General features: G+C 45.0%; 2 protein-coding genes across 3 annotated transcripts; one reads left to right on the top strand and one right to left on the bottom strand.

Annotated features, from left to right (window-relative positions):
• Positions 1-1,956: 1,956 nt before the first annotated feature.
• TSPO (translocator protein) lies at positions 1,957-23,893 on the bottom strand. 2 transcript variants are annotated; one of them, XM_048501956.1, is made up of 5 exons: positions 23,881-23,893; positions 11,151-11,180; positions 8,766-8,960; positions 5,781-5,919; positions 1,957-2,286 (listed from the first exon to the last, which is right to left on the bottom strand). In XM_048501956.1, the coding sequence occupies exons 3-5, from the start codon at positions 8,951-8,953 to the stop codon at positions 2,101-2,103; spliced, it is 513 nt and encodes a 170-aa protein (XP_048357913.1). In that variant the 5' UTR covers positions 8,954-8,960; positions 11,151-11,180; positions 23,881-23,893; the 3' UTR covers positions 1,957-2,100. The 2 variants fall into 2 exon arrangements, with proteins under 2 accessions (XP_048357913.1, XP_048357912.1); XM_048501955.1 differs by lacking the exons at positions 11,151-11,180; positions 23,881-23,893 and adding an exon at positions 14,191-14,429 and having other exon boundaries at positions 8,766-8,955.
• Positions 17,377-25,372, top strand: MCAT (malonyl-CoA-acyl carrier protein transacylase). The gene is made up of 4 exons (XM_048501954.1): positions 17,377-17,818; positions 19,940-20,027; positions 21,386-21,603; positions 24,604-25,372. The coding sequence occupies exons 1-4, from the start codon at positions 17,405-17,407 to the stop codon at positions 25,024-25,026; spliced, it is 1,143 nt and encodes a 380-aa protein (XP_048357911.1). The 5' UTR covers positions 17,377-17,404; the 3' UTR covers positions 25,027-25,372.
• The last annotated feature ends 1,058 nt before the right edge of the window (positions 25,373-26,430 follow it).

Genomic DNA, 26,430 nt, shown 5'->3' on the forward strand with positions numbered 1-26,430 from the left:
CGTGGTCCTTTGGCTACATCTTGCTGGGTCATTTAAGTTCTGGTAAACTGCAAAATGATTTTGCTGTGGGACTATGTTTCTTCATTCATGTACAATTTTGCAGTATTTTTTCTTCGTCTCCTCAAAAAATAATGGTGGTCGGTATGTCGGTCATTGCTATGTTAACATGATTGCTGTGTTAACATTACTGAGTTCAGAGAAGTATGTCAGAGTTCTGCTACCTGGGACGTCTGGCTCCAGTTGGTGTTAAATCTGTCAAGACTAGGTACAAAGAAGGTAGAGTTTCTGAGATTTGTTTTGAGAACATGGGCTCTGTCAAGGAGTAGGACCACATTCTTTGTCTGTGTGGTGGAAAGTGGTGTCAAGTTGCAGCAGACATACGTTGACCCTGTAGGGTTTTCAAGGCAAGAGATGTTCAGAGGTGATTTACCATTATCTGCCTCCACCTAGCAACCCTGAACTTCTTGGTGGTCTCATACATCTCCTTCCTGACTGTGAGGGCTGTTCAATAGTGGAACACACTGTCCTGGAGTCTCCTTCTTTCGAGGTTTTTAAACAGAGGTGATATGGCTGTCTGACAGGAGTGCTTTGATTGTGTATTCCTACATGGCAGGGGGTTGGACTTGATGACCTTTGTGGTCTTTTCCAACTCTGTGATTCTATGATCTGCATATGCAAAGAGTAAACATATGCCTGACCACCAGTGGTAAGCAAAATCTATCCATCTTATAAAAATATCCCAAACATCCTTGAAAGAAAAATCGTCGCATTTTCCATTGCATTCTTCCACCATGCCTGTATCTATCCAACAACTCTGAGAGTCCTTTATCTCCTTCCAGTTCCTGCTCATCATGTTATTGGTATCGACTGCTTTGGGAGCCAGGTGGGGCAAAAATACACTAAATTAAAAAATATATCCCTTTGTTATCCACAGTACAACTCCATTTAGACCTGGTTCTCAACCAGGCCTTGTACTTTAAACTCCTCTAATGTAATAACATTTATTATATGTTTTGCTCTTTGGCCACTACAAGTAGTTTTGTAAGACCCTAGATGAGAGTGTTGTTCAGTAGAGGCAGCAGTGAGTTTACACAGGGCGGGATTCAAAACCTAGCACAGTTGTGGACAAGATTTGCAGCAAGGCAGGAGTAGGCATTGTTAAGAAATTTGGCACACTGAACAACTCCTCTCAAATCCTACATTAATATTAAATCAATCTGATCTCTATGATATTCTGTCTCACTGAAATATAAAACCAGAAATGTATATTAATCTGCAATTTCCTGGACCACCTTTGTCTAGAATTCTCCGCTTGAGTCCTAGTACCATGGGGATAATACAATTCTGGTTTTATTTTTCGGTGAGACAGAGTATAGCTGAGGTGCTGTTAGATATCTACATATATTTCTTGCTTAGATTGTTCGGCACCCTTCTACTAGCTTTGTGCTAAACTTCCTTGTTTAAGTCACAGAACAAAATCTGTTCTTTGAAGTAGGAAACTTAAATGTGTAATGTATAGGCTCATTCAAGATTGTTAAAAGAAAAGTCTTGTGTTAGTTGAGGAAACTCCCAGCTGGAGAACTGCATGTGATTCACTGAAGCCCATTCCCAGAACAGGCCACGCATTCACCTGTATTGTGAAGACCACCTGTAGCCTCAAACACCAGGCTTTTCCCAATGAAATCTAAGGCCCCTTCCGCACAAACAAAATAATGCGTTTTCAAACCACTTTCACAACTGTTTGCAAGTGGATTTTGCTATTCCGTAATTTCAAAGAGCACTGAAAGCAGTTTGAAAGTGCATTATTCTGCATGTGCAGAATGAGCCTAGACGAGGAGCAAGCAAGTGACTGAACATGCATGTGTGAAGCCAGTGGGTCTTGGGGATTTATTTGCTTGCCCAGATAAAAGACCTGATTGTGCCACTCAAGGAATACACAAGCACATTACTAAGATCCACAGTTCTCCAGACTCTCAATTTTATTGCAGTTTGATCTAGCAAATATATATATTTTTACGTCAACATGGACATTACATTTTGCAATGGTGTGAAACATGGTTTTATGAAAAAAATATGGAATTGTAATGTGATGGAGGACATTTATTCACTGGCATCCGGGTGCTTCTTGTCGCGATTGTCCTTCCACAGACGGTAGTTCAGCACTGAGGCAAAAGTCAACCAGGCTAAATAAGGGTACATCAAATAGGAGGCTGTTTTGTTGACGTGATGCCAGACTGTAGTTGTAGCTGTTGCTGCTCCTGCGGTAAGTAACACAGTGACCAGCCCCTGAAACACATTAGAGAAGTTTGAATGAGATTTTCAGGCAAGGCCAACAGGGTACAGACTGAAAAAGATCAACTTCTTCAGTACTTACAAGACTATATAAGAGGGGTCTTTGTTTCTACTAGCGTTCATTTCCGCAATATACTAAGTCCTTTTCTCCAGAAACAGCACATGCATACCAGTTTCTGAGTGTCCACCTATCTGTATTTACTGCTTTAGATAATTTCTTGGCTTGGCTTATAAATTTGTGCTCACACCATGTATCACCCCTCTCTGAAGTCCTCCTTATATGCTAGAGAAAATATCACTTTGGGGCGTGGAGGAGGGAAAGCTTCCATTCTGCTGAGAAACTTTTCCCTCCCCAACTAGGTGATTTTACCTGTCAAAGTCCATAACCTGTATAAAGATCCATAAACTTGCTTTATTCAAACAGTATTGTTCATCTATGAGGGGAGAAGCAAAGCTCAGTGAATTTTCTTCCAGTGAATTCCTATTTACTGAAGGGCATTTTGGGGACTTTGGGATACTTTCGGAGTACTACCTGCTGGATGAAGAGGCAAGGTCAACTTGAAAACAATGGGAAAGAGCTAGAACACCCTCTGCCCAATTTACAAAACCACAGAAGAGGCACTCTGGAACCCTTGTGGCAGGGGAGGGCAGACTTTTATGTTTCTGAAGTCACTTAATTTTTGTCAAGGGCCTTTGCAGTTACCAGAAATAAAATGGAGCTTTGGAGGGCGGAGCCACTCACAAAATGGCAGCTTGTACAAAGTCTTACAGCCTTTAAGAGCAGATCTGCAATGCTCAGGTGAGGTAATGTTTCACCTGATGTTGCAAACCCATCACCCCTCCTGGGGAACACCAAATGGCAACTCTGGGGATGAGTCAATAGCATACTCCTTTCCTGTACCGGTTTGAATGCCCTATGGCTGAAAGATAGTCAATTGTCTTCCTGCTGTGGAGATGTTTCCCCTTATTCCTCAACTGGTCCTTGGAACTCATTGAAAAATTACGTTCTTCCTGGTCCATACTACTGTTGCCAGCAGTGACCTGCAAACAGCAGTAGATGGCCTCCTATGCATGTGGGAAGTCAGGTTTCCTGGTCATATTTGCTGTGTGCAGAGGTTTGGGTGATTGCCATCTAGTTCTTGAACAGTTAAAAGCACCAGCTCTCTGCAGTTGTTGGGAGACATGAAATGGCTGTTCTGATTTTGATTTCTTCCTTCTTGGAAGCCTTTCTATGTGTTGTTATGAGGGATGGTATTTCTTTTCCCAAAATGCATTTGTTTTGATATAGCCAATGATTCCTCTTATTCTCTTAACAAAAGAGGATTTTTTAATTTAAATGTTGTTAGATTCCTTTTTTGTAGTTTTCTGTTCCACCTCATGTGCCCTTTTGTAAATTCAGCCCTTTCATGGTTTTGTTGTTGTTGTTGTAGCACGAAGATAAGATGATTTGGGGAGGACATTGTCTTGCCTGTGAGCATCTGCAGTGTGAAATTCTGTCAGAAACTCCCTGCCCACCGTCTTCTTTATAAATGTCTTTTTATCAAAAAAGAGTCGATTCAAACTAGACTCCAAATTCCTGAAAAGAAATGGATTGTTGGATTTCAGGGAGAAATTTGGCTATAAGGCATTAAGTACTTTCATTTATTTATTCATATAAAATGCTTATTATGGTAGCTGCCTTTCTTACAGAGCTTAACAATGCTACTTTCAAGTTTTGCCTTGAGAGGATCTCCAAATAGGGCCCAGGGATGTACTAGGGATGTACCCTCTAAGCTAGCCTGTAATCTTGGGATGGTAGCCTCATGCCAAAGTCAGAAAACGTCCAGAGACAAGTCAGCCATGAGCACAGCCAATAACTAATCCTTCACTGGTTTAGGAAGATCAGTGTAAGAAGATGCAAGTTCCTCTGACCTGGCAAAAACAATTTGTTAGCAGAGGCTCTAAGGGAAGCTGCTGTTCTCTTTGTCTTTGTTCAGTGCTATTATCACTTGCTTGTCGCTGGTATCTTTTGGTCTTCTATTGCCTTCAGATGGGAACACAGCTATTCATGAGAGAGTTGCCAGTGGATCATCTCTTTTGGGTAAACTGAGATGCTCTGCTCCTTAAGGATTGCATCTTGTTAGCTTTATATTTTATTTATTTATTGGATTTGGTATACCGCCCAATCCCCTAAAGGGCTCTGGGCGGTGAACAATAAAACAACAGCAACAGTATATACAACAAATCCAACAGCACAATAAACAATAGATTAAAATCCAATTTAAAAAGCAGCAGCATTATAACCCACATAAAACCCATTATTTTGGGGAGGCGTCCGAATGATCCTACCCAAAGATGGGCACCTAAGGAAATTCCTCACTTGCTACCCCTGGTAGGAAAGCCCTTCCCTTCATGCCTTTTGCTCAAGGCCTCTGTCAAGATTCTGTTTGGAAAGGCAGCCATTGGGAATCTCATCTTTAGCAACCTCCTCCTCTTACAGCTCCCGTGCTTGCTGATTGTGTTAAGGGAAACTTCCACTCTTTCTGGGAAAACCCAGAGAAAAAGCCAAACACTCCTTTCTCCTGCATGAGGGTACAGTTTTAATACTACATTTCTAGACGTGCATCAGGTCTCACCGTGACTTTTGCAATTCTGGTCCCAGCTCCTCTTGTGAGAGAATTTGGTGTAACTGGAAACTGGGCTGTAGCTGCTAGAATTGCAGCTTAAGAGTCCCATCCCAAGAGTGGGGGCCTCCACCTGTGGGAGTGGTGCATGGCTGCAGTAGCAGACTTGCACTCCCTGCGGTACCTACCCAGGCAGAAGGGTGATACTGCTGCCCTTCCAGCGCTGGGATGCTGCCAGCATAGTGGCAATGTGGCCAGGGGAGGAGCTGCCATTAGTCAGCTTCCCACTGGCTGTTTGCCACGTTACACTGGTGGACAAGGCCTCAGACTTATGGCACCAAAAAGCGTGGCGTTAAGTCTATTACGGCCAATGGGGGCTTCTTGGTGGTGGGGAGGCTTTTTCACCTTTCCGTCCTCCCCACACCACCAAGAAGTCTCTTGGGTGGGGGTAGCGGCCCAGCACAGCCACAGCCGGGAGCACGGCCTCTTGGATGGGGTTGCCTGGCTTCCATCCTTCATGGGAAACTTGCTTTCGTACTTTTTATGGCTTTTGTGATATTTTCTATGCAGTGGTTTGGGTTGTGACCTTATCTTGGGCTGTTGTGGTATAACAAGTCAGATTAGGGCTGGGGTCAGATCCCCATTCAGCCATGGGCTATTTGGCGACTTCGGATGCACACGTTTTGTCTCTTTTTTCCAGTCTTCCTAATAATGTAGGGGGAATGAAATTGGGAGGGGAGGAGCACTCCTAAGCTCCTTGGAGGAAGGGTAGGGTAAAAACAATGGAAATGTGATCTGTGTCTGAAAGATTCCCTCAGGTTTTGAAACCATTGCTCTAACCTCCCGCACCAGAGAATGACACAAGAAATACATCCACATACTTACCCATCCTAGTTTGTGTTTGCCAAAAAATATGGGAGTCCACGACCAATTTAAGGCTAGTTGTCCAGCATACAGTCCAAGTGGAACCATGGACTTCTCATTGAAACCTCCCAGCTCCTTCCATACCAAGTAAGAGCCATATCTGAAAGCGGAAAAGATCACACAAAATGGGCAACATGTATGAAAACACTAAATTTTCTTCAGTAAAAGCATATGATACTTTAAAAGACTGGCTTTTCTTGTCTGCATTTTGACTGTCTTCCTCGAGGACTAAAAAAGGTGTCTGGAAGAAGTCTGGCAGAGTGACCAAGAAGACTTTAAACCAAACCCTGTGAGCAGTGCACTGCAGACAGAATATCAGTCCCAAAGACAAGGATGAGTGCTACAGGAGGAACTGAGGAGCTCTGTTGTCACTCAAAAATGCATAATGTAACAGGAAGGACATTGGAGCGTGATGTTCATGGCTTTTCGATGCCTATAAATGAATGCTCAGAGAATGGAAAATGGATTTGAATTTCAAGAAAAAAACAGGTTAATATGGTTGTTGTGGGTTTTCCGGTCTGTGGCCGTGGTCCGGTAGATCTTGTTCCTAACGTTTCACCTGCAACTGTGGCTGGCATCTTCAGAGGTGTATCACAGAGGGAAGTCTGTTACACACTGTGTCCAGTGAGACAGCAAGGCAGCAAGTACATAGGCTTTGGGTTTGCTGCTTGAGGTAAGCTTTATGGTCACAAGGAGGTTATTGAGATCACTGAGGTAGGATTTGGTATATAACAAGAAGATTTATTTATTTACTGGTGGGTTTAAAGGCAGAAGTCAGCAGCGCAAGTCTCCTGGTAGACAAAGGAGAAACCAGGCTGAGGCACATAAATTTAAACAAATTATGGCTTCAGGGAGTAGTTTGCATTTTCTAAAATGCTTTCAGGCATAAACAGTCTTTTGCTGACTAGCCACTAGGTTGGATCCTCTCACACACAGAGGATTCCACCCACATCAGCTAGCTCTTTCCCAAGAGTTTGACTAAATTGTGCAAAGTCTGCTCATCCCCAAAGGCAGGCCCAATGATAGGGTACTCTATTCTCTTCCACAGGTAGAGCTAAACCATTCTGCCACACTACCAGGCAGAGCTACCCTTTAGTCTATCTACTCTTTTGCTGAGTCAGATCTGAGTTATGACTGTTCTCTCCCTGAGGCAGATCTAAGCTCCCTGTCTTTGCCAATATTTAATTCCCCTTCTCAAAGATGACTGGATGCTGGATGCTGGAGTAGCATTCCTACAGGCTCATCTGAATGGCTGTTTTTTTCCTTCAGAGTAGGGCTAGTCACAGTTCTTGCTGAACTCTCTCAGCCCCATCTACCTCACAAGGTGTCTGTTATGGAGAGAGGAAGGGAAAGGGGTTTGCGTCTTCTTACAGGAGAGAAAGGCAGGATATAAACCCAAACTCTTCTTCTTTTGTCCATCACAAAGGCAAACCAGAAGTAACAGGAGGGGCTTGTGAGGACATTTATTCACAAGCCTCATCCAAATGGTGATTCTGGTGGATTCTGCACAGTACGTTTATAATGAGTTGAAATTGTTATGAATGAATTCATTTTCCATTTATATAAAAGGGGAAATTAATTCATTTATAACAATTGCAACTTGTTATAAATATGCTGTGTGGAATCCACTTTTGCAGAAATAGCACAAATGCAGAGGGGCCGGGACTGCAGCTAAAACTGATAACAAGCCAGTGTGGTTGTAGCAATTAAGAGTATCAGGCTACAATCTGGGGGACCCAGATGATGTTTGTACCAGTGTGTTTTTTAAAATGATCTTATTGTTATACTGCTTTTGCTCTGAGCTATCGGGGGCAGGTCTCGAGAGAGGAAGCTGAAGCAGAATTGCTGGTTTCTAACAGCTTCAACTAACATTTGGCACATTTGCAGTCAGTTTGCTCCACAAAATGCTTTGCCATTCTATTTGGCAGACATGAAAGAAATACAAGGATGTGCATTTGGATATTTCTGGTCCCAATACATATCCAAAAGATACCTGATCCTTATTTTTCAAATATATTCATTTATATGAGGTGATATCCAGATTTTTTGGAATACCCAAAAAAATCTAGAGATATCAAGGAATAGTCAGGGCTGGCATTTTAAGGTTTCCGAGCTTTTTTTCTTCAATTGCATAGATTTGGTTGGGCTTGAAACAGTATCCCTTGTTTAAGTTAGTTTGGCTTGCATTCTTTGGTTTGGCATCATTTGTGTTGGACAGTCCCATAATTCTGCTGGGATTCTCTGATTTGACAGTTGACCAAAATAAATCAAGAATACCAGAATGGTAACCATTCTTGAAATTCAAATCTGAAAAACTCCAAATTTGTTTCAAATGCACATCCCCAGTGATACATAAACACATCATTATAATGGCTGGAACATTCTGCATAAGCAAACCACAGACTTTCCTCTTTCATTCAAATACCTGCTGCTGGCTTTCCTCCAGTGGAAGAAAATCAAGTCAAAGACTGGGTTCCAAATCTCTGTGTTTAATTAATTTGCCTGAATAGGGGACTGTGCCAGGGCAGAGTCACCTCTGTGCCTTTAGAGGCTCCTCTAAGCAAGTTCTCACCTGCTGTCTGGCTTGCGGCTGCAGCTCTGAAGCGGGCTGCTGTTTGCACACAAGTTCTTTCTCTTGGCCTCATTAGCCTCTTGCCTCCACCTCAAGTCAAGGGAGCTGTATGTAGTCTGAAAAGCCATACAGATGCAGAAAAGACATGGATATGGGCACTGGCTGAAGATGCAGTGTCCTGAGAATCAGAACTGCCGCTTAAAGCAAGTTCTGACAACAGTGGTAGTTCAAATGAAAAGAACTGCAGGTAGCATCTAAAATGGGAAAGCCTTTCCAATGGGCAGATTCAGCTTACTAGTGCAGAATGTCTGGATTTTAAAAAAAATGAAAAACTGTTCCTGTAAGCAACCAAAAAATGAAGAACAATAACATACCCCATTGATGAATACAAAGTTCCCCAGACAGGTGCGAAAATCCAGTTTGGTGGGTTCCATGATGGCTTCTCAAGGGATTCATACCAGTTAGGTATTTCCTTCTTGGTTATCCTGGCCCCCCATATGCTTCCTACATGGGGCAAGAGCACGAACCCAACGAGCGGGGTCATTGACTGTGCCTCTTCCATTGCTGAGGTGAAATAGATACATAAAATTGGTGAGAGCTATGTATTTTCAGGTTAGATCAAGAGAGAGAAAGAGGCAAGAGAGTGGGAAAGGGATGTATTTTCAGCTATGTATTTTCAGCAGATGAGACTCAACATATTATAATATTTAATTACAACGACTCGGATCCACCAGAAAATTCCTTAGAAGGTATTTCGATCCATGTAGGACAATGGTACTTACTCTGTGACTCCTGGAGAGCCATATTCACAATTACTGGACCAAAAGAACCACAAATACTGCATACCCTTTACCCTCCCCCCTGCAATCATAACATTCAGGGGTCCCCACTGTGGTGCTTGTGGTGCCATGGTACATGACCACACTTTTTATGGTACCCGTCAAGTGTTTTTAAAAATAAGATGCTGGACTAAATCAATCAATCAATCTATGACCAACCTTATGCCCTGCATAAGCTATTCCCAGTTGAGCTTCTAAGGGAGAAACTGAAAGGGTTAGGGAGAGCGGCATTGTCCAATACCTGCTCACGGGTGGCTAAAGCATTAGCTTAGGGCTGCGAGGAGTACCTGCAGCCTCAGGCCTCACCAGCCTCCTGACGCACCATAGCCCACAGACTCAGCCTGGTGGATTCAGTGGGTGGACACCAGTTCATGATGCTTTGTTTTTAATATTGCATTAAATAAATTGGTTTAAAAGTATATTTTTCATAACCCATGTTGAGTCTCCATTGAGTGGAATAAAAATATACAAAATAAATAAACCATCAGGTTGTTCATGTAACTAGTCAACCCCCCAATTTCTAACATGCACCTCTCATAAAAAGTGTTTTTGCTAGAATACCACTGAATAGCCTTGTCACCTTTTTCTCCCCTTGCTGGTTCTGATCCTGTGTCTTTAAGAATGCCTCTAGACCAGTGGTGGCGAACCTTTGGCACTCCAGATGTTATGGACTACAATTCCCATCTGGCCCTTGGGGGGGGGGTGGGGGGGGGGGGGTGGGGGGTCCAAGGGGGGTTTGGGGGGGGGGGGGGGGGGGGCGCAGAGGGGGGGGGGGGGGGGGGGGGGGGGGGGGGGGGGGGGGGGGGGGGGGGGGGGGGGGGGGGTTGGGCGGCGGGGGGTGGGGGGGGGGGGGGTTGGGGGGGGGGGGGGGTGGGGGGGGGGGGGGGTGGGGGGGGGGGGGGGTGGGGGGGGGGGGGGGTGGGGGGGGGGGGGGGTGGGGGGGGGGGGGGGTGGGGGGGGGGGGGGGTGGGGGGGGGGGGGGGTGGGGGGGGGGGGGGGTGGGGGGGGGGGGGGGTGGGGGGGGGGGGGGGTGGGGGGGGGGGGGGGTGGGGGGGGGGGGGGGTGGGGGGGGGGGGGGGTGCCAGCATGGCCAATTGGCCATGTCCAATTGGCCATGCTGGAAGGGGCTGATGGGAATTGTAGTCCATAACATCTGGAGTGCCAAAGGTTCGCCATCATGGCTCTAGACAGAGAAATTGAGTGGGTGAAGGAGTTTCCTGGCAGGAAGATAAATTGAAAGTAACTTCTCTGGCTCATCTACCTATTAAAGGCACAGGACAGCGGTAAGCTCTCTTGATGTCCTAGCAGTGCTGAGGTTTCTGGCAAAAAGGTCTTTGGGAAGCTGTTTCCCTGCCACCTGGCATCCAGCACTCAGAGTTACTGGCTTTCTTTCTAGCCAGCCTGACTCAGAGCACTTACAGAAGAAGAATGGGTGAAGTACTTTGGACTCTCAAAAATGTTGAATGTCTTCCCAAGTGTCGTGGGTCAGCCAGGACTTGCTCAGTGGCAGTTCATCAGACAAACAGGGGCCCTGTGTAGCTAGCCCAGGGCCAGCAGAAGGCAACCAGCAAGATAACAAGATGTAGCCAATATGGCACAAAACCACATCCTCCAGTCCTGACCCAGCAGGCGAACACTCCCAAATCACTTAAACCTTTGGAGAGATGTAGGAAGAGGCTGATGATGGATCTGCAAGCTCGGCAGCACAGTGCTCTTCTCCTGGCTCATCTGCCTGCTGACTGCAAAGTTGAGTTCTTGCAGGACTGTGGCTATAGCATTGGGAGCAAGGTTATAAAAGGCTCCTAGAAGCCACTGTAAGGCATGGTCGCAACAAGTACTGCTACTACTCTTCTGACTAACATTCAACTTTGGACCATTTCACATTGTTTGATTACCCTCTGGAAACTTTGCAGCACGATATTTTGAACAACTCAGCTGCCTGAAGCACCTCTGCTGCCTTCCGCCTTAGCTTCAGAGGCCAAGAGAGATGTGTAATCTGACCTAGTAGTCTAGCAAACTTTCTATCCTGCAGAGAGCCAGGGAGCACCTTTTCCTGCAACAATTACAAATTAATTTAATGAGTTTTAGGTAGGACTAGGAGAACAGGACTGGACTCTAGTCTCAGGCCCTTTCCTACCACACCACTACACCACTACACTGTCATGGGCCTTTGTACTGGGGAGGACTGTTCTCCTAAAGCACATGTCTAACTTAATCTACAGTGCTTCAAAATGGCATTGCACAGTGTCTGCAAACAAGAAACAGCGCGGGTGTTGTTAGTCAGTCAACACTGAATGAAAGGCCTTCTGCTGAAGTTAAATGACCCTGATTGTTAGAGGCTTGGATCCAAAGATCTACTTTTGCAAAGCAGAAGACACTTTCACTCATGCCTTTCTGCCAGTTTTACTCCCTGGCAACAGTAAACTCATGCCTATCTAAGGATAAAAGAAAAGAGATGATGAAGCTTTTACTAGTCCTTTCCTTATACTTCTAGCAACAGCTTGACATGTAGAAATGCAGCTGCTGAAGGGCTTTTTCCTGCATGAAGGGAAAGTGCCATGGGCTGCCACTGAAGGTGCAGGAACCTGGTTGGCAGATTAATGGAGAACTAGGCAAATTCACTCCAGCTGTTACAGGTGAGAAACAGCTGGCAGCTCTGCTTAGCTGTGCCTTTTCTAAACAATTTAACCTTAGGTTCTCTATGGTCCTGCTCCTTTGAAACTGTATTGAGTCCCTTCCATTTTATAAATTATTATTAGAAAAAAATGAAGCATTTTAGTTGCCACAACGAGATTGTGTGTCTATTAATTCTTGTGTCCTAGCACACCAGCATGATCTAGGGCTTGTCTATCAACCAAGGAGCTTTTCCTGGGCTATTTCGGTGCTTTTAACAGCTGCCCAATGTGTAGGAATGTAGCAGAAAGCATAATTCCCCCCATCATTTTAGTGTCATGCTGAAAAGCACGGAAGATGCATCTCTATGAACAACACCCCCCAGGAAAAAGTATCCAAGGGACTCTAAAGCGAGTTTGCATGTAGTTCCAGAGGGGACTCCTACCACTTACTGAAATGAAAACTTTGAAGGTGAGCAAGGGAATTGTAGAAACTTCTGTGAGCCAGATCTCACTAAAGCTTCTGCCACAATAATGTGTCACAAGGTCCACAAGGCTTTTGAGTTAGTATATATAGATTTAAGTTCATAGTTTCCAACGCAAATCCTCTGATAAAGATCCCTGCAAAACCTCTTGCCAAAATGTTTCAACCTAGTGTGGGAGTTTCCACAAACCCACTATTCCTGTTCCTCAAAGAAACTCAGGATGCTTAAAGCTTTACCAGTTTGGACAAGTTAGATTACTTCTATTTACACAGAAATAATGTTCAGAGGACAGGTTAAAAGAACCCTATGCCGCCTCCATGCTTTGTTCCAGCACTGATACCCACAAGTTAGATTTGCTGTTATATTTTTCTGGAGGAATTTTAAAGGAATCCAAAGCATGGTTTACTTTTCACACAGGAAGAAGCAAGCCTTTATTGGCATAGACAGCAGTACAACAATAATAAAAACAGATTAAAAAGCATATACAATACAGGATATACATGTTAGGACGAAGGAAATCTACTGGCATTTAGTAATTTCCAGGAGAAAGTCTGCCACTATCATACAGAGAGAAGGATCAGGGTTGTCCAACAAGTAGTGTAATCTAAATAAATCGGGGAGATCGGGTAAATGTAAAGGAGTGAGATTCACATACTTGGATCTGATTTCCTTGAATCTGAGACAGGGAAGTACTTGGTGGGCCAGAGATTCAACTGAGCCATCGTTACATGGGCACAATCTTTTAGCCTTTTCTTGCTTATTAAATCTGCCACGTAACAAGGCAGAAGGCATAACATTAAACCTGGCGAGCATGATGGCTCTCCTTTGAACAGGGTTTATTAAGCAATACAGGTAGTGTGCCAAGTGGCCCCGTTCAAATGGGAGAGAAAAATACAGGGGGGATGTATCATCACACAGGGATGAACATCATCTACCAGCAAAGAGACACATGTTCATCACACAGGGATGAACATCATCTACCAGCAAAGAGACACCACGTGTAACTTGTGCAGCCTATTTATTCATTCAACCCTAGTAATCAGATCCTACCAATTTTACCATTCAGACTCTTCCAGTTCCTAGACACTTTCGGTACTGGCATTGGTCCACGTAGGTCCCACAATCCCTCCCTCTTTTTTGCTACAGGTGAAGCTACGGCACTTAGTCACGATCTGGTGATAACTTACAGCCCTTTTCAAAGTATGCACTAGATTTACAGGCTCCAGTGCTGAGCTTGAACTGTTGTTAGCCTGTTGCTCTAGGAGATGAAAAAATACATGAATACACAAAGCTGCCTTGCACCTTATTAGCCCCTCAGTTAATCAAAGCAAGTATCGTCTACTCTGCTACTGGCAGTAGCTCTGCTGGGTCTCAGGTGGAGGTCTTTTCCATAACCTATTGCCTGATTTTTTTTTCAACTGCAAGGGATTGAATCTGGACCTTTGGCATGCTAAGCGGATGCTTTACGACTGAACTACAGTCCCTTCCTTTCCCACTCTGATAAAGAAATATCGCATTACAGCAAATCTCTGCCTTTTGAAATGGATTACCAGGAAGTTCTGTTTCTATAGATTCCACTTCCTCTGCCTCCGTTTGCCTCTAAATTGGCAACTCTCAGGCTTGGATTGAGGCCAGGGACCTCCAGCTGCTGACCTCTGCATTCTCTGTCAGTGTGCATCAGGAAGGGGGTGCTAGCTGCAAGAATCTCTTGCATAATAGCATACAGGCTTCTTGTAGTTATTAGTAGGTTTGGATCAGCATTGAAATACAGTAACTGGACAGGATAAAACAAAGACAAGATGGAGATTTTTTCAAAAAATCTGATATCTCCAGAATTATTGTGAAAAAATCAGAGGGAGTTACCTGCTGCTTCTGCTGCTGCTTGAAGTTCTCTCAAGAAGAAAGAAAAGTGAATCAGCGACAAACAAGATGGGTGTGGATTTGACACTTCCACACCCAAGTGCCGTAATTGAGGGCGGTCTCTCAGCAAGCTTGGCTGTTCTGAGTCTTGCCCTTGAAGGGTGAAATAAATCTTTGTCTCTTCAGACTTTGCTCCCTGTTGAGAACAAATGGGAGGAGTGCCTTTTGCTAGGCTAGCGTGGGATGAGGGACTGCACTCTTTGCTCTGGATTTAAACTCCGCCTTCTTGTTGAGGGATCATCTTTCTCTGGGCTATGCCACAACCAGGCAGGCAGTTTTTATGAAATCACTGGCTGAACTGTGTACTACAACTGATGAAATGCTGAGCAGGGAGATCGTTTGGAATCTCGATGCACTTAAATGAAGACTGCCTGTGTTGAAGAAACTGATTCCTGGTTGTGAAGGTTACCAGTTGAACAGGTTTAAATAAACGGCCTGGGTTGTTTTGTTTTCGGGCCAGCACCAGGTAAACGAGACAAGGGTTACCATTCAACGATATAAGCACATGGGGACATTGCACAACCACTGATGCCCAACACGTGCAGAAAATTTTATTTAGCACATTGTTAATTTAATTTTAGTATGTTATGAGAATCTCCCTTGTGTCATACGTGCAGCTGCATATTCCTGGTAATATGTGTTATTGCTTCATCCTCTCCCAGTCATGATGGATCATGCTCACTTGGTTTTACCCCTCCATTCCTTTTCCTAAAACAAGGAAGAATTGAGCCCATGTCAAACCTAACCAAAAAAAGCTACATGGAGAAGTTCTTACAGAAGTAAGCAACATGTGCTTAAAATATTTTCTATCTGAATGCTCCAATTTCCCTCAACATCTGGAAAATGCACCTATAAAGACTTTGGTGACAAATTTAACCTGGCATCATCCTCCTGGGGCAGACCATCTATATCAGTGATGGTGAACCTTTTTGAGACTGAGTGCTTACAGAATTGCAACCCAAACCCCACTTATTTATCGCAAAGTGCCAACCCGGCAATTTAACCTGAATGCTGAGGTTTTGGTATAGAAAAAACCAGTTGGCTTCCTCTTCCTCCACCCCACCCACTCGAGCAGGGGCCAGCCTGCTCTAGCCTCCAGCAAGTGTCTTGTGCACCGCTCTGTGACTCTCTAGCATCTCTGCCTCCTCTGCGCCCCCTCCCAGGCAACAGCCACCTGGAGCACAGGCACCAGGCCCGCAAGCTGAGTCCTCTCTGCTCACTGCGGTGGCCGCATGTCATGCTCAGTGGCCCAGGCCAGCCTAGATGTGTGTGTGTGTGTGTGTGGGGGGGGGTGATTTTCCGCCCCCCACATGACAAACTCTGTGTGCGCGTGCCCACAGAGAGGGCTCCGAGTGCCACCTCTGGCACCCGTGCCATAGGTTCGCCATCACTGATCTATATTTATCTCCCATTTTATGTCTATGAATCTGAATGTATTCATGTTAATAAGGTCAAGAAGAAAAATAGCTGTTTCATGCCTTGTAATTTTTGCCCCTGGTCAATATCTTGTGCCAGGTGGGCAATATTACTGACTGAGGGAGGAACTGTATAAATTGAGTCTATTCTGTTTTTGTTTCTTCCCGCTCTTTATGAGCGGAGCCTCGGTCTAATGCAGTGATTCTCAACCTTCCTAATGCCGCGACCCTTTAATACAGTTCCTCATGTTGTGGTGACCCCCAACCATAAAATTATTTTCGTTGCTACTTCATAACTGTAATTTTGCTACTGTTATGAATCGCAATGTAAATATCTGATATGCAGGATGCATTTTCATTGTTACAAATTGAACATGATTAAAGCAAGTGATTAATCACAAAAACAACATGTAATTATATATTGTGAAATATTTATTTCTAATTACAAATAAATGAAATTTTTTCTTGAAGCATGGTATAGCATGGGTTTTCTGATGGTCTCAGGTGACCCCTGTGAAAGGGTCGTTCGACCCCCAAGGGGGTCGCGATCCACAGGTTGAGAACCGCTGGTCTAATGTGAAAATTTAGCAGAGCACACTTATAAGGAAGTAATTAAGCTGTACTTACTTAAACATATTTGATAGTCTCTAATCAGTGATTTGTCCTATGTGTGAATTTTGCTAATGTTAAATGAAAGTAGGAGAGAACCATTAAAAAAAACCCCGAACTAATTTATACCTTCCTGTTCCAAAGAGTTTTAATACAAATCCAAAAACATAAAGACTTGAATACAAGAAGGAAAAAAATGCTTGAAATGGAGGTTGTTTCCCTGTCTCTGAATCTTGCAATCCTACTGGAAACACTGCCTTCACTGTGTACCAAACCCTAATGATGCATTAAGCATTCAAAAAGGGCAGGAACGCTCCTCTCCCCAAGCAAAAGTGGCTGATAGCAGCCACCATCTAAACTTCAGAGAATTCTAGTCCATTTGCCCAATATGGCTCTCAAGTAGGGATGGCAGCCACCATGTGAGATCTAGGGATTCTCCAGAATTACAGCTCTACAGAGATCAATTTCCCTGAATAAGGTGGATGGATGCTTTGGAGGGTGGACTCTGACACTGAACCCCAATGAAGTCCCCCCTGGCTCCCTCCAGAATTCTCCAAGAATTTCTCAACCTGGGTTTGGCAATGCTACTCTTCCCCATTCCCTACCACCAGTGAGAGGGGACCTAAATACTTTGTGTTTAGAAAAAGGGTGGAAAAAGGAAGCCTTTGGGTTAGCGCAGGGTTTGTCCTTCATGCCACACACCTCCGGCAGACATAAGAAGTCAACCATAAGGAGTCTCAAAGTGGCGTACAAACTCTTTTCATTTCTCTCCCCACAACAAATACCTTGTGAGGTTGCTGAGACTGAGAGTTCTGAGACAAGTGGGACGAGCCCAAGGTCACCCAGTAGGCTTCATGTGCAGGAGTGGGGAAACTAGTTCACCAGATAAGAGTCTACCAATCGTGTGTAGGACTAGAAAACCAAACCCGGTTCTCCAGATTAGAGTCCACCTACTCTTAACCAGTAAACCACACTATGGTGATTGACCGTGGATTCCCCCAAGGCACCCCCTCCCCGGTACTTTTAGAAGTAGGAACTGTTTTTCTTGCAGGGGAAGCCTTTGGCAACGGACTCAACATCCGACAGACCTTCCGGTTCAGTTGCTAAGCAATCACCGCTACACCCTGTGCGCCATGGCCGGCCACATGCCGAGGGTCGTGGCGGCTCGTCGGTGGCTATGCCGAGGCCGCGTGCCGCCGTGGCTGGGCGAGGTCTCTCCGGAAGAGCTCTTGCGGAACGCGACTGTGGAGGAGGCGGCGGATGAAGAGCAGGAGGTGTCGAGGCGCGAGCGGCGGGCCCCGGAAGAGGGCTCCGTGCTGCTGTTCCCCGGGCAAGGCAGCCAGCGCGTGGGCATGGGCAAGGAGCTGCTGGGCTGCCCGGCCGCTCGCGAGCTCTTCCGAGTCGCCGAGCGCGTGCTGGGCTACGACCTGCTGGACTTGTGCTTGAGTGGCCCGCCCGCCCAGCTCGACCGCACGGTGCACAGCCAGCCCGCCGTCTTTGTCTGCTCGCTGGCCGCCGTGGAGAAGCTGCACCAGCAGCAACCCGCGGTGAGCTTGGCGGGGCGCAGGACTACTTATGGCGACCCCCAAACCCACCGTAGCCCCTCGGCCTCCCGATGCCCTGGGGAAAAAGGCAGGCGTGGACTTGTATTCAGAAATTATCCAGCGTGCCGTAGTGGTTGAGAGAAGGTGGATTCTAATCTGGAGAACCGGGTTTGATTCCCCGCTCCTCCACCTGAGTGAAGCAGATGTGTTTTTGCACTCCTACATTCCAGCTAGGTGACCCTTGGGTTGTCACGGTTCTCTCAGAACTCTCTCAGCTCCACCTGCCTCACAAGGTTGTGGGAAGAGGAAGGGAAAGGAGTTTGTGAACCACCTTGAGTCTCCTTATAGCAGAGAAAGGTGGGGTATAAATCCAAACTCTTCTTCTACCACCTGGGCTCTGGGCAGGATGTCAGCAAAGAGTGGGCTTCTTGGTCTCTCTGAACTGGGACAGCATTTCACCCTCATGTTAGACCAGAGGCGTAACAAGGCAGCCCTAGGCAAACTGTAGCCCTGGGCAAAACCTAAGTTGGATGCCCCCCCCCCCCCCATGGGCGGCCACTCCACCACAACCAAATTTGTTTTGCACCAGGACATTGGTGCCTGCAGGGGGTGCATTTTTAGACATATCAGCACCCGTAAACTCCCAGCATATCATCAGGAGACTGTCCTTATGCTACTCCCCAAGTTTGGTAAGGTTTGGTTCCAGGGAGTCCAGGATTGTGGACTCCCGAAATTTGCCCCATCCCCCATTATTTCCAGTGGGAGCTAAATGGGAGATGGGGGCTACAGTTTAGAGTTCACGTAACTATGCCTTTCCGGGAACCTAACTGCAGCAGGGGGGGTGTATCATCTCCAGATAGTGCCCTGAAATTTTGGTGCCGATACATCAAAAAATACACCGCCTGCAGGAACATCCTAGAAATTTGCCCAAGAATCTTTGTTCTGCACTGAGTTTTCTGCATTGCTGTCAATGGGGGTTGCAGGCTGTGGGGGGCACATTTCTGAAGGCACCATCACCGAGCTTTCGGGGATGTATCATCAGGAGACTGCCCTAATGATACCCCCCAAGTTTGGTGCAGTTTGGTTCAGGGGGCCAAAATTATGGACCCTCAAAACTGTAGCCCCCATCTCCTATTAGAAACCATTCCCGAGCAATGGGGATAATAGAGGCACCACCTTTGGGAATCCGCAGCGCTACGGACTCCATGAACCAAACCTCACCAAACATGGGGGGTAGCATAAGGACAGTCTCCTGATGATACGCTGAAATTTTGGTGTTGCTAGCCTAAAAACTGCGCCCCCTGCAGGCCAAAAATGGAAAACCACTAAAATACCCAAAAACGTAATGCCCAATGGGCATTACGCCAGTGTGTTAGACTAAGCCCCTGGAAGAAAGTGGGTGGCAGCAAGAGTCTTTTGTCTGCCATGCCCTTCCCAAAGTCTCCTGCTTTCTTACTGTCCCATTTTCCAGATCGCATATTCTCCTCAGGGTGTAATTGAACGTGTTTCAGAACATTGAGCTTCCACCTGTCATGTAAAAAAGAGGGTTTTTTTCAGAACAGGTGTGGAGTAGTGGCTAAAAGCAGTGGACTCTTATCTGGGGATCCAGCACGGATTACGCACTGCTATACCAGCCTGCTTTCGTTTGAAAGCTCTGGAATTCGTCACAGTTCTTTCTCCGGGGCTTCTCTCGCTTTACTTACTACTTTACAGGCAGCCCTATCCATGAGCTGGGTGCCCAGCTGAGTCACTGCAGCAGTGCCTGGCTGCCACCCGCAAAGAGGTTTCCCGGTGCCTCGAGGGAGTCAAAAAACCTCTGTGCCTCTGAGAAGCCTCGGCTTCACCGAACTTACTTCGGCTTTGCTTGCGCTGTGACAAGGAACCCTGACTCTTCAAATGTTGAAAATTCCAGAAATACTGATCACCGTCAGGGCTTAGGGCAATTGCTCACAGAAGATAATTTCCCTCAAATGCCGATCATTGCTGATTGCAAATCGTTAGAAGGAGCTCAAACTCAAGGAGTACACAGTTTGAAGTTTTCTAGTTGACCACCGCCCCCTAGAGTGGTTTGCTTTAAATTTTATATTTCTGGCATTCTGTAATGTCTTTATCTGATTTCTTTAGGTAATTGAGAATTGTGTTGCAGCCGCTGGATTCAGCATTGGAGAATATGCAGCTCTGGTTTTTGCAGGAGCTATGGAGTATGCAGAAGGTATTAAAGCATTAGTATGTTAAATGCTTGCCCTTGTGTAAAATTGCAATGTCAGTACGAATGCGGTACTTGCTGTTTGCTCTGGCTTTTGTTTACAGTCAATATCATATCTGCGCTGACCAATGTAGGGTGTTTTGGAGATTTGAATTCGTTATTACTATGAGGGATAAAGGATTGTTCTTTGTAATTACCAAAGGCCAAAGTACAAAGATTCTTCATTTTGGCTTCCATGCAGCTGCGTTTCTGACAATTAGAATGCAGAATTAGCTCACCCTATTAGAAAATGTATTAAAAAATAAGCTGTTTCCAGACAGACTGTCATTCAATTTATTAACATGCCAAACTATTAATGGTTAACAAATTAATGGAGATCATTGTTCGCAAGCTTACTTCTAACCGTAATTCTTGTACTTCTGGTTTGTGAGCTGATCATAAAACGTGCTTTGTCAGTTCAGATGCCAGGCTGTTGTTATCCTTCTTTGCCGCAGTTTGAGTGATGTCTTAACTGAACCAGTGCATGTAACAACCAGAGTGAAAACATGAAAAAATTGTTTTGAGTTTTTTAAAGCCCCTGTGGCAGGAATCTAGACTGCCCTCTTCTGGTCACCTTCACTCTGCATCACTGGTGATGAACTTTGGGATTCATTGGAACCTTGTTGAAGGAAATAGGGGACAAAGTTCTGTAAAACTCAGTGAATTCCACAGGGCCTGCAAAACGGTTTTGTTCCATCGGGCCTTTGGGGAGACCGGTCGCAGATTCCCCCTCCAGGATGCCCCTGTGTTGCGTGCTACTCCATCATTAACACGTCTAATATAATATCAGACTAGCATTGCTGTCCCCTCCCGGCTTTGGGGATTGGGCGCCATGCTTTTTGTACTATCGTCATGCTTTCTGTCTAATGCTGCTATGTTTTATGTTTTTATAGATTTTGTAAATTGTTTTAATTTAACTTAACTTATTGTTATTATGTTGTTCCTGGTTCATTGGATGCAATGTGGTTCTTGGCCTATTGTACACTGCCCAGAGCCCTTCGGGGGTGGGCGGTTTAACAAATTTAATATATAAATAAATAAATAAAAGATAGCTTCTCTGTCACTACCGATATTTCCCTACAATGTGCTGCGTCCTTAGCCAACCGGGATCCCCTGACAACAGAAAGGTTACAGAGAATAATCACCATAGCCGAATCCTGGCGTCCACAGTGTTACAGTTTTTGACCTTTCCCCTATATACTAGCAGGTATGAGGATTTGGAAGTTGTAGCAATTTTTCACTACAATACCTGTTGCCTTATGTGACACGAGCCAGTTTTTCTTTGACATTTCTTAAGCCTAAATTTTCTTGTTGTTTGTTTTAAGCTTTATATGCAGTAAAGGTACGTGCTGAAGCCATGCAAGAGGCATCAGAAGCTGTTCCAAGTGGAATGCTGTCTGTCATTGGCCGACGTAATTCAGATTATGTTTCTGCCTGCGTAGAAGCTTCCCAGCATTGTAAATCAGTGGGCATAGAAGATCCTGTATGTGAAGTTTCAAACTACCTGTTTCCTGATGGCAGAGTCATTGCAGGCCATTTGCAGGTATTATTTTAGAATGATGTTTCTCACTATTTTAGAATTCATGGAGTTTTCATTAGAGTTAAATGACAAATATAAGGAGACATTTGTTTCTGCTGTTGGCCTTATATGATCTGAAGAAAAACCAGAGTATAATAACTCAATACTACTACAGCCTGTTTTATTTACAGTTCTTTTTTTTTAGGTTAAAAGTTTGTTTTCATGTATTTTTATCCTGTTTGTATGCAGACAGTCCCCAAAGTGACTGTACTATTTTCCACCAAAAGATATCAGTGCCATCAGTAGTGTTGCAGCAGAAGAGAAAGTCACATGTTTCCACAATAGATAATAGTCCCGAATGTCTATAAACATTACGATTCATTTTAAGCACAGCAGTCATCAAAACTATCATTCTATACATTATTAAACATGGTACAGTGATAAAGAAGAGGAATTTGGATTTATATCCCCCCTTTCTCTCCTGCAGGAGACTCAAAGGGGCTTACAATCTCCTTGCCCTTCCCCCCTCACAACAAACACCTTGTGAGGTAGGTGGGGCTGAGAGAGCTCCGAGAAGCTGGGACTAGCTCAAGGTCACCCAGCTGGCGTGTGTGGGAGTGTACAGGCTAATCTGAGTTCCCCAGATAAGCCTCCGCAGCTCAGGCGGCAGAGCTGGGAATCAAACCCGGTTTCTCCAGATTAGATACACGAGCTCTTAACCTCCTACGCCACTGCTGCTCCTAAGGAACATTTGTAGTGCCTCGAACGACTTTTGGTAAAACTTTCCTTTTTCAAATGCCATCATACTTTCCCATTGAAAAAGTGGTTGATGAAGTGGGAGTGTGCTTTTCAAGCTCTGCAAAGAACTCTCCTCACCCTTCAAATGGCAGCAGAGTCCCTCCTTGGCTGGGGAGAAAGGCACTGCTTCATGTCATGCTGCCCGAGCGTGTTGCTCCCAGCCTCAGTGTAGCCCAGAAGACAGGGTCCTGGGCAAGTGTTAAACTGCCTGCTGCACAGAGTAGCCTCTACTCCTGTTAGTGGGGCTTGTAGCTCTCCTTCAGGAAGGAAGCCCTTTGTTCTATACTCCATACTGCAGGAGCTGCCTTTTGGTGCCAAAAAAGAGCTTCACTGAAAAGACTCTCAAGCTTCCAACTAAGGCTGAGGGGGAAGAGAGTGAGGTACAGAAAATCAAATAAGAGCGAGGAGGAAAGAGTGAAAACAGCACAAGCAGGAGAAACTAGAAAGTGTGGGAAAATTAAACAGAGCCTACGGCTAACATGCTCTCCCTGTCTGCCTCAGTCACCAACAAAGTTGTGAGGGTGGGGTTTTTAATTTTTATTTGGGGGGGAGGGAGGGAACAGAACTAAGTAGGCACTAGGACCCAAGCAGAGCATTTTACAACAAAGAAGGTCTAGGACAGGGGTAGGGAACCTGCGGCTCTCCAGATGTTCAGGAACTACAATTCCCATCAGCCTCTGTCAGCATGGCCAATTGGCCATGCTGGTAGGGGCTGATGGGAATTGTAGTTTCTGAACATCTGGAGAGCCGCAGGTTCCCTACCCCTGGTCTAGGATGTGGCAGATGGATGTCCAATTCTACTTTTATCTTTCTGTGGAAAAAGGTATAACAGACATGCCATCATGTAAACTTTCATAAAATGTTTAAAAATGTATAAAACTTTAAAAACTCCCTTTGTAACATGAGTCCACCCTGTTCAGTGCATCTAAAATGTAGAATCAGCACCTTGAATTGAGCTCAGAAACTAGTTAGGTATTTTCAGTAACTTTGCCTTGCTGACGCTATGCATCTGTATTCTTGTGTTTCTGAAATGTGTTCATTGACAGCCTCATGTTATTTTACTGCAGTCCTGCTGACAACATTTAATGACATATGAACAAAGTACGTGAGCCAGCATGGTGTAGTGGTTAAGAGCAGTGGACTCTAATCTGGACAACTGGTTTTGATTACCCACTGATGAAGCGGGAGTGGGCCTCCATCTCACATGCAGGTCCCATGATGCCTGCTGGGTGACCTTGGGCTAGTCACAGTTTTCTCAGAACTCTCTCAGTCCCACCTACTTTACAAGGTATATGTTGTGGCAAAATCAAGGGAAGGAGCTTGTAAGCTGCTTGGAGATTCCTTACCATTGAGTAAAGCAGGGTATAAATCCAAACTCCTCTCTTCTGAAAGTCAAATGGACCAAGTGTGGCCCATTTACTTGCTCTTCATTCTTGCTTTTATCCTTGATCTTCGATTTTTAGGCCATTTATGCACTTGTGTTCTGCCTTGCAGCCAGCTTACCTTTCCTTCACTGTGCATTGTTTTTTGCCCTTTCTGAAGTGACCATGGGGCAGAGCAGGGAAGCTGTGCAGTGTTCTTTTTTAAATGCATGTCTAACACTGGAGCAAAGAACTAGTCTATTGAATTATCAGATGCCAGGGAAAAGTGAGAGGGGGTTGCAAGAAAAAAACTGTTGGACTGGCAGGATTACTTTAGATAAGAAGAAAAGAACTCTTTTAAAATGCAGCAATGCAGGCAAAAGGACTCTAATCCTCTCCTATTATCTGTGTGATTTAGTTTGGTCCTAACAGGGTGGAGTTCTTGGTTTCTAGTTCTCCCTTAGTAAATCGCTTCTTTGCAAATAAAAGCCACCCTGTGGACTAGCATGTCTTTACTGAACGGACCTGAGAACTGTGAATATTCCAGCCCAGTCTCTTGTGTGTAACAGAAAACTGCGAGAAAAACCCACTATGAAGCAAATAGCCTTGAGGCAAGCAGTAAGTGCACAAAAATCATCAGTTTTCCGACTAAAACTGAAAATGTCAGCCGCTTTGGCCCTGCTAAACATGATCATGAGCAGCCAAATGTTCTGTTAATCACTACTGTTATTGATTGGTATGTTTCCTGTGTCTTTTTTGGTGCCCATACAGACAGAAAGCACGCATTTACAGTGACTTTTTAATGATATATTAATACCCAGTTTAGATTAGGTGAAGTAATACTTTCTCTCCCTCCATCTTGCAGGCTCTGGAGTTTTTGCAACAAAATGCCAAAAAATACTCATTTGCACGTGCGAAAATGTTGCCAGTCAGTGGAGCTTTTCATACTCGACTTATGGAGTCAGCAGTTGGGCCTTTATCTGAAGCCCTCGAATTAATCAGCATCCAAAAGCCTCTCGTCCCTGTTTATTCAAATGTGACCAGCCAGAGATACATGCAGCCAAAACAGATCAAGAATTTGTTAGCAAAGCAGCTTATTTCACCAGTGAAGTGGGAACAGACGATGCATGCCATGTATGAGAGGAGAAAAGGAGTAGGGTTTCCTTTCACTTATGAGGTAGGGCCTGGTGGACAGCTTGGAATGATGCTCCAAAAGTGCAATGTGAAGGCCTGGAAATTCTATAAAACTGTTGATTTTTTTGAAGATGAGGAAACAGAAGAAACATAGAGATATTGGCAAGAAAATGTTTTTATGGTAGATTCTGCTGCTGCCATACTAAATGTTACATAAGTCCTTGTTTGCAGAGGAATGTCAATTGGGCTGCTGTAAGCAGTCACCAACCGACAACAGGAGAACTGATAGAAGACATCCCATCTCCAGGCAGAGCTGGGCACGGAAGCTGTGCAGTTAAGTTGCATGCTCCCACCAACAAAAGGAGCGTCAAACGGGTCCTGGTTCTTCAAGCTGAAAAGGTTGCCCACAGGAAGCCTTCAGTGCAAGACTTTAGAAACCTGGTATGTGTACATTTAACTGACATGTTGATCATTTTAAATAAACCTAAGACTTGTGATGACTTCTGTTCAGTATCAAATGTTGGCATTTAAGAGTCTGAGATTAAAAACATCTCTTAATTGGTTTTACAGTCCATTGGGTTGTATGTCAAGAGTTACGGAAAAATGAGTTGCATCCAGCCAGATTTTTCAATCAGTCTTGTCCATATCCCATCTTTATTCCAGCCTCCATCTCACATGCAGGTCCCAGGATCACCAGGGTAGCATTTTGGGGGGGTCAAAGAGGAGTCCCTCTCTTCACCATCAAAAAACTGGCTGAATCCAGCACAGTATTTCTATATTTGTTGTGTTCCTCTGGTCTGCCCAATAATTGGATTTTGATGAACAGGAAATATTAGTTTGGTTTGCAACTTTTAAACACTCCAGCTCCATGTCCCCTGGCATTTTGGCTTGGATCAGCCTCTGCAACATTGGGTCCCCTTTGTTCTCTGGACCATTCTCACTTTTTCAAGGAGGAGCCAGCTGCTGGGCTGCTTGCTTATCATTACGAGTCTTCACTACTTTAAGTGGTGAAGGGCTTCCGAAGTGTCAATCACTGCTGCTCATTTGCTATCAATGCAGAGGGCGACGCTTTGGGGATCGCGCTTAATACAAGGGTCTGCCGAAGTGGAATGGAGTCATAAGGGGACGACTGCCAGTCCCATCTCCCTTGAGGGATGACAGATATTCACCCTTTTCACCTAGCTTGACAGGAACAATCCCCATCTGGTCAGTGGTACCTCCAATTGCTTGATCCTCATTGGCCTTGGCATTAAGAATAACAAACAGGATAGGTCAGTGGTGGCCATGCTGGCAGGGGCTGATGGGAATTGTAGTCCATAACATCTGGAGTGCCAATAGTGCGCCACCACGGGGATAGGTACTAAAAACAACCTTGCCAAACTGTCGTGTTTCCCTGGTTTTCCCAATAATGAGATTTTGATGGATAGGAAATCTTTTATCCTGACAGCAATCAGGATAAAAAGCACATTCAGCGATCTAATGGTAAGGTTAAATCTTGGCTCACAAAAGCCCCGCATATAACCTTTGTTTATTCCTCTCTTCCCACCCATCCTCCTCC

The sequence above is a fragment of the Sphaerodactylus townsendi genome, linkage group LG06 (genome assembly GCF_021028975.2).
Source record: "Sphaerodactylus townsendi isolate TG3544 linkage group LG06, MPM_Stown_v2.3, whole genome shotgun sequence".
Classification (NCBI taxonomy): domain Eukaryota; kingdom Metazoa; phylum Chordata; class Lepidosauria; order Squamata; family Sphaerodactylidae; genus Sphaerodactylus; species Sphaerodactylus townsendi.

Bases quoted from the DNA above. Each gene is read 5' to 3' on its own strand.
- TSPO (XM_048501956.1), bottom strand. From the start codon at position 8,953: ATGGAAGAGGCACAGTCAATGACCCCGCTCGTTGGGTTCGTGCTCTTG. The intron at 5,920-8,765 runs GTATGTTATTGT...TTCCGCTTTCAG, and splicing joins ACTTTGTATTCATCAATGGG to ATATGGCTCTTACTTGGTAT. The intron at 2,287-5,780 runs GTAAGTATGTGG...AATGTGTTTCAG, and splicing joins GCAAACACAAACTAGGATGG to GGGCTGGTCACTGTGTTACT.
- MCAT (XM_048501954.1), top strand. From the start codon at position 17,405: ATGGCCGGCCACATGCCGAGGGTCGTGGCGGCTCGTCGGTGGCTATGC. The intron at 17,819-19,939 runs GTGAGCTTGGCG...TGATTTCTTTAG, and splicing joins TGCACCAGCAGCAACCCGCG to GTAATTGAGAATTGTGTTGC. The intron at 20,028-21,385 runs GTATTAAAGCAT...GTTTGTTTTAAG, and splicing joins AGCTATGGAGTATGCAGAAG to CTTTATATGCAGTAAAGGTA.